Source organism: Artemia franciscana, unplaced genomic scaffold (genome assembly GCF_032884065.1).
Source record: "Artemia franciscana unplaced genomic scaffold, ASM3288406v1 Scaffold_7928, whole genome shotgun sequence".
NCBI classification, from domain to species: Eukaryota; Metazoa; Arthropoda; class Branchiopoda; order Anostraca; family Artemiidae; genus Artemia; species Artemia franciscana.
In genome coordinates, this window is record NW_027067951.1 from 1 (window position 1) to 7,677 (window position 7,677).

The window sequence follows — 7,677 nt, forward strand, 5'->3', positions numbered from 1 at the left end:
ATATTTTTGAATCGTTTTAATCTTTTTTGCATGTACTTGAATTTGGAATATCGGTAAATTCAAATATTCAATAAAAAAAATAGTCCCTTCTGGGCTTGACTGAATCTATAGCAGAAAAGCCTTTTTTTTAATTCTATAATCTTTGAAACAAGTATTTGCGAATCTTTGCTGAAGAAAAATAGTTAAAAAATAAAAAAATAAATAGAAAATAAATAAATAAATAAAAAATAAATGAAAAATAAATAAATAGAAAAAATAACATTAAAAATAGGGAAACGCTGAAAACTAAAACTAAAATAGCTCTGTGATGTCGGAGTGGGTTTGATCTCAGCTTGGTAAGACGGGGCCCAGAGTTCAAACCCGCTGTGGCAAACACGCTGAAGGTCTGACGCAAGGAACTTACAAGTCAGGAAGCGTTTAATTTATCTTAATTAATTGTTAGTTAAGACTCTGTTAAATTCAATTCTCTGCATGGAGTAAAGCAATAAATTTATTGAAATTCAAATTTTATTAAAATTAATTTTATTAAAGTATAAAGTAAGAATTTATAATGTTCCATTCAGAAGAGGCCAGGATAAAAAGAATCGAATTCAATAGGTTGGGGCTCAATTAGATTTTTTTGCAGGGTCCAAATGGGTCTAATCGCCCTTTATCTGGTCCTGACGACAAAAATGGTACCTTAATTCTGTTTTATACAAGCAGACTTGATATTCCTGAAACAGAACTAAAAATTTAATAGAAATCCTAGTTAACAATGCAGCAAATATATAAAAATTCAAATTTTCTAATACAATAGGTATTTCTATACTAGTCGTACAATTCTGTGCAGCGGGATAGGTACTAGAGTCTTTAGGATAATGTTTAACTAATAGAAATCAGTAAAAATCGTAATCAGGGAAAATCGTATAACAGGAAAAATTACTAATTTAATTAATTAATTAAATTAATTAATTAAATTACATTAAATAATGTTAAAAATAATAACAACTAATATAGTTATTGTTATTTATAGTTGGGGTATATTAATAGTTGTTCATAGTTGGGGATTTATAGTTGGGTTATAGTTATAGTTATTCATAATTGGGGTTATAGTTATAGTTATTCACAGTTGGGGATTCATAGTTGGGGTTATAGTTATTCATAGTTGGAGTTATAGTTATTCATAGTTGGGGTTATTACAACTGACTGAGAATATGTACACATTGCAGATGCATTCCACAATGGCAGACCTGTGATGGTGTTGATAATTGTAGTGATGGTTCTGATGAGAATAATATAACAATGTGCCTTAAGCACAGAGAATGTGACTTCACCACAGAATTCCAATGCGCAAATCACAACTGTATTGACAAGTAAGTCTTAGCACTTTAGTTCATAAACTGTGTAACTTTGTAATCGCATAATTCTTTTAAGTCGTGAATAATTTGTAATTTATAAATCGTGTTTTTTAATTCATAACTTGTAAAATCCGAAAATTCAGAAAAATCCTGAAATTCATAGAGGATCAGGTGGAATGACCCATCTTAAAGTCCCCTTTACCTCAAACACCGACAATATGACTTCACCACAGAATTTCAATGTGCAAATCACAACTGTATTGACAAGTAGTCTTAGCACTTTAGCTGATAAACTGTGTAATTGTCTATTTGCATAATTTTTTCAAGTCGTGAATAATTCGCAATTTATAAATGGTGTTTTTTAGTTCGTAACTCGTAAAATCGGAAAATTCGGTAAAATCGTAAAATTTGGTAAAATCGTATAATTCATAGAGGGCCTGAGAATGTGACTTTGCTACAGAATTCCAATGCGCAAATCACAACTGTATTGACAAGTAAGTCTTAGCACTTTAGTTCATAAACTGTGTAACTGTGTATTTGCATAATTCTTTTAAATCGTGAATAATTCGTAATTTATAAATCGTGTTTTTTAATTCGTAACTCGTAAAATCGGAAAATTCGGTAAAATTGTATAATTCATAGAGGGCCAGGTGGAATGGCCCATCTTAAGATCCCCTATGCTAGAAACGCAGAGAATGTGACTCTGCTACAGAATTCCAATGCGCAAATCACAACTGTATTGACAAGTAAATCTTACTACTTTTATTCATAAATAATTTGATTACATAGTTTACCAAAGCGTAAATAATTTGTATTCTCAATTTGCGAAATCGAATAATTTGATTAAAATCAAATAATTCGTAGAGGTGCAGGTGGGGTGGCCCACCTTAAGGCTCTCTGTACCTCAAACACAGAGAATGTGACCTTTACCACTGAATTCGAACGTTCTCATCACAACTGTATTGACGAATAAGTTTCACCACTTTTTTTCATAAATCGTATAATCGTATAACTCGTAAAATCATAAATAATTTGTATTTCGTAAATTCTATTTTATAATTCGTAATTTGTAAAATTGAAAAATTTGGTAAAATTATATAGTTCGTAGAGGTCCAAGTGGAATGACTCATCTCAAGGTTCCCTGGGCCTCAAGTACAGGGAATTTGACTTTACCCCATAATTCCATTGCGTAAGTCACTACCACATTGACAAGTAAGGCTTAACAGTTTCGTTATAAGCCTTATAGTTCTATAATCGTGTAAGTAGTAAAATCGTGAACAGTTCGTAGTTGATAAATCGTGTTTTCATTATGAAACTCGTAAAATCGAAAAGTTCTGTAAAATACGCATTGATAAGTAAGTTTTACCGCTTTTCTTCGTAAAATCTGAAAAACAATACTTACGGATGTATAGTTTTTAGAGGACTAGATGGAATAGCCAATATCAAGGCTCAGGACTTAATATCGACCATACGAAGAAAGTGAAAATATCCCATAAATGAAGTAGAAGAAAGGGTTTATTTAGCATCCCTCTTTTTAAGATGTTTTAGTCCTTATTCCCCAATAAAAAGGAATAGATATTTCGTAACGAGGACTTGCCAGGTGAGGTAGCTGCTTTAACCGTGCAGATGGAGAATATGCTAAACATGTATAAACGATTTAAGCATTTCCTAGATACCTACTGCTATCTAAGTTTTCTTCTCATAGAAAAGTCACGGTAGATGTCTAAATTATTAGCTTTTTTGTGTAATGTAAAGGAAGATAAGCTAATTCTTGCCCTACTAACATGTTTTCTGCTAGTTTTAAAAGAATTAAAAGAGATATCTTAGAATTTTAATTCACTTTCTAGAATAATTTATTGTTGTTTATGCTTATGATGCATTTGTGTAAATGATCAAATCATACTTTTAAATTCTTTAATTATTAGGTCAATGTTATGTGACTTAAAGGATGACTGCGGTGATGAAAGTGACGAAAGAGGCTGTCATAAGGCAAAATCTTGCTCTGTGGAAGATAACGGTGGATGTGAACACAGCTGTCACAATGTCACTGGAGGAGGTTACATATGTGTTTGCAATAAAGGGTACATCATATCGAGAAGCAATCCCAAAATCTGTGATGATATTGATGAATGTGCAACCTTTGGTCATAATTGTTCTCAAGTGTGTACTAACCTTAAAGGCTCTTATATGTGCAGTTGTCTTGAAGGATTCACACCAGTTGATCCTCAAAGAAGCATATGCAAGGCTGATTCACCTTTGGTGGTGCTCATAGCGTCTGGTGATGACATAACAGCTGTCAATGTAACTGGAAGAAATCATCAAGTGGAGGTAATTTATATTCTTTTATTTCTACTACTTCTACTAACAACTCACTGCAGCACCAAGCCGCCAGAGGCCAAAACAGCTACGCACGCTCCTTCTCCGTCGCGACCTATTGAAAAAAACCTCTTTACACCCTACCCAGGAAGTTCCCATTTCCCTCACAACATCTTCCCACCCCAAACTGGGAAGAGTTGTTCTTCATCTGCAGAACGTGCTCTAACCATCTCAACCTTTCTCGCATTATAGCTCTAGAAAGCAATATTGGGAAATACACTTTTTGTCCAGCTACTGTTGAGCATACTTTTTTAGTTTGGTCGTCCAAATTTTTCCACGGATTCTCTTTTTGGGGTGGGAGGGCCGAAGGAGAGTGTTTTCAACATCCAATATGAAATCTGTGGCAGGTCTCCTACTTTCTCGTGTTTCTACCGTTTTTTCCTTATTAATGGTCTTTTTTGTAATTTTTTTATGCTACAGTAGTTCCACTACAATTTTACGCCTTTATTCCATTTTTGAGGTTTTATTATATGCCGTTTTCCGTTTAGTCCACCCATCTTGACCCAGAGATATTTGAAAGAAAATCTAGGATAACTTCAAACTAAATCTAAAAATAAGTACAAGATGTAAGATTTTGGCTAGCTTAGAAAAGAAAGAGAATCAAAGATGAAATTTTGCTTAACTTTATTTTCCTTCTTTTTATTCTCTTTTTTTTCTGTCAATATGTTCTAGGAGCCTAAGTGTGTATTTTTGAAGGGAAGAAATTTGAATTTTGTTTGGTGATAGGGGCTGGTTTTCAGTGTTTTGAGGGTTTTTTTTATGATAGTTTGGGTTTCAGATTATGGGTTCAGAATGATGAAAAGGAAAGAGAAAAGGGTTATATTTTTTGTTTCTTGTTCAACTTTTTTGGTTGTCTTAGAAGAAATCAGTAGAATTATCATTAAATGGAATATTGGTGGTTTTATATACATAATGGGATCATGTACAAGCATTTGGTTCAGGAATAAAGTGATATATATTTTTTTTATTTTTGAATAAGGAAAAAAAAATCGTAAGATACTAGATGAGTCACTGTCAAGATGTCAAGTGTGATTGACAGATAGGTCATTGTTAACTTCTTGGATGTGAAATAATTAAAATAAATAGTTAATCAGACATTTATTACGATTAATTTAAAATAATTAATATGGGTTAATTACTTTATTAGTCTCGTACTGGAAGAAGGAATAAAGCAAGCCTTTTATTATTAATTGTATCATTAATCTATGTGTCGTTTAGTATTTTAATTTGTAAAAAAAATTGTGACAAAGCAGATGGCTAATTGTTAAGATGTCAAGAGTGATTGTCAGATGAGTTACAGAATCATTTTCAGTTTGTCTGATAATATTAAAATAAATGATTGAAATAATAAAAGTTATAATTAGAATAATCAATTAAGATAATAACGTAAAATAATTATAAGTATCAAAATTATCTTAGTCGTGTTTGATTTATTGGAATAAAATATGCCGTATCGTTTGGAAAAGCTGGTAAATCTATAAGAATTAAAATTTGGATTAAAGTAAATTTTAAATCCCTTATTTAGTTTTCAATTATCAATATATAAGAAAGTTTTATTTATATATTTTTATTAACTAACTAGGTTAACTCATTATTTAGGCGAATTACATATTTTAGATAACTAATGAGAGCCTTTCACCTTCCCAGGTCGTTCGTAGAGAGCGTCGTATTGACAGCCTTGATTACGACATAAACAGCAGAATTGTTTATTGGGCTGATGGCGCTGACCGCGTAATTAAACGCTCTTTCATCCCAGATGGGTCTGATGTACAAATTGGCCATGCACAAAATTTGAATATACCGATTGGGGATAGCGCCAGACCAACATCTATATCTGTAGATTGGGTTTCGGAAGTCCTATATTTCATCGAGGCTGATAAACAAGGAGCCAAAGGAAAAACAAGAATTGTGGCTACAACTCTAGATGGCAGATATAAAAGATCAGTTGTTACAGGGGCGCTGGAGAACCCAACATCTTTGGCTCTTAATCCAGCTACAGGTAATATTCTTTTCTCTTCATCTTACCAATAATCATTTTTCATTTCTCTTTTTGTCGATTTCCTTTCATTATCTTCTTCTTCCCAATGACCTATTTTTCTCTTATAAACTTACTTGTCCTTTTCCTTACCTACATCTACATGTCTATCTAGTACTGGCCTTTGAGACTGATATCATGAATCTACTCATAGTTGATTTTTGAGGAGGAGGGGAGGGAGTTGGATAGTTTTGGCAACAATTAAGTTTTAGAAAACTATGTCGCTCCTTAATTAGTTGAGATGGGAGTAGTAGTGTAACCATAAAAAATGATAATTTACTGTTTTTAGTTTCCATTAAATTTTTATTATATAAATATACTTTAACATCGCAAAGTTTAAAAAATGCAAAAATACATGAAGTTAAAATACTACAGGTGCCCCTGAAAGTATGTTTTTTGGGAGGAATTATAACTGAATCCAGCTACAAGTGCATTTTCCTTTTCTTATCAACATTCATAGGTGAACCTAGTTCTGACTTCTGAGGCTTAGATCGTAAATTCAGTAATAGGTGGAATTTGAGGCTGAGGGGGGATTTAGGGGAAATACAAACTTTCAGCACATTATGCCGTTTCTTAACTGTATGTGATGGTTTGGTATGTGCCTGTAGCTTAAGGATTAGAGTAGTGGTGGCTCTATTTCTGGACAGTGCAAATGTCCCCCCCTCCCTGTTTTTCTGCACTACAATGGTGAACACTAAATTTCTATTGTATTTTTAATTTTTAAACTCCTATTAAGGTGCTTGAGGATGAGGGGGGATTTAGAGAAAACCCGAACTTTCAACACATTATGCCGTTTCTTAACTGTATGTGATGGTCTGGTATGTTCCTGTAGTTCAAGGATTAGAGCAGTGGTGGCTCTATTTCTGGACAGTGCAAATGTCCCCCCCCTCCCTGTTTTTCTGCACTACAATGGTAAACATTAAATTTCTTTTATTTATATTTTTCCACTCCTATTAAGGTAATTAATTAACTTATTATCACAATTGTATTTGTTGTATATCTTGTCCCCCCCCCCTCAGTTTATGAAGTTTAAAACTGCTACCATATTAAACTTAAAAATTTCTTTTATGCTTAACTGTTTTTTATTTGAGAAGTCGCAAAAACATTAAAAAAAAAAAGAAAAAATAAGGTGCTTCTAAATGGACATCAAAATATTTTTGGAAATAATTTGAGGAGGCTCAGAATCTTTGGCAAGAATCCAAAACAAGGGGTGGAAAATTACATAAAAATAGAAAGCTAAGCAAGGTGCCGCCGAATTAGTTGCAAAGTATGCTTTCGAGAGCAATTAAAAGTGAGTCCGAGTCCTTGACTCTTTACGCAGCTTCTTTCCAGTATCTATAGGTGTAGCTTATATTGAAGTTTAAGGATTAGCGTCTTAGATCATAAATGTAGCTATGGTCGAGTGTTCAGGATGAGGGGAGTAAGGGGTTAAAGAAAATGTCAACTTTCAGCTGACTATGTCATTTCTTGGTAATCTGATGGATGTGTAGTAGTCTTAGGACAAGACGTAAGGATTTTCATCTTTTATTTAAGAAATATAAAAATAAAGAAGGTGCCCCAAGAATTGGTGCCTAAGGTAAGTTTTTGGGGGTAATAAAAGTAGGGTTAGGAGTTCTACTCTGAAAGGTTTGGACCAAAGATCGACATTTAGAATAGAGCCCTATATGACGTAGCCTACATCATATAACGTGATCCAGCAAAACTATAAGAATAATGGCAAAAACTGAAAAAGATATACTTCTATATAATATAATATATTCTATTTGTCTCAATCATTCTTTACTTTTGCCCAAAGAGAAAAACATGTAGTTCAGCTATATACTAGCCTATATAATAGACGGCCTAATACAGACCAAATATAGTCCTTTGGAACAAACACGAGAAAAACTAACTTCAATAAACTCGAAAAAAGAACAAATTGTGTCAAAA

General features: G+C 32.9%; 1 protein-coding gene across 2 annotated transcripts; it reads left to right on the forward strand.

Annotated features, from left to right (window-relative positions):
- The first annotated feature begins 1,172 nt into the window (after positions 1-1,172).
- LOC136043660 (low-density lipoprotein receptor-related protein 2-like) lies at positions 1,173-5,759 on the forward strand. Of its 2 annotated transcripts, none has more exons than XM_065728554.1 (3): positions 1,173-1,352; positions 3,263-3,665; positions 5,361-5,759. In XM_065728554.1, exons 1-3 carry the CDS (start codon positions 1,282-1,284, stop codon positions 5,742-5,744), a joined length of 858 nt encoding a protein of 285 aa, XP_065584626.1. In that variant the 5' UTR covers positions 1,173-1,281; the 3' UTR covers positions 5,745-5,759. The 2 variants fall into 2 exon arrangements, with proteins under 2 accessions (XP_065584626.1, XP_065584628.1); XM_065728556.1 differs by lacking the exon at positions 1,173-1,352 and adding an exon at positions 2,010-2,083.
- Positions 5,760-7,677: the final 1,918 nt, after the last annotated feature.

Coding starts and splice junctions, on each gene's coding strand:
- LOC136043660 (XM_065728554.1), top strand. CDS start 1,282: ATGTGCCTTAAGCACAGAGAATGTGACTTCACCACAGAATTCCAATGC. Junction 1,353..3,262: donor AATCACAACTGTATTGACAA/GTAAGTCTTAGC, acceptor TTTAATTATTAG/GTCAATGTTATGTGACTTAA. Junction 3,666..5,360: donor GAAGAAATCATCAAGTGGAG/GTAATTTATATT, acceptor TCACCTTCCCAG/GTCGTTCGTAGAGAGCGTCG.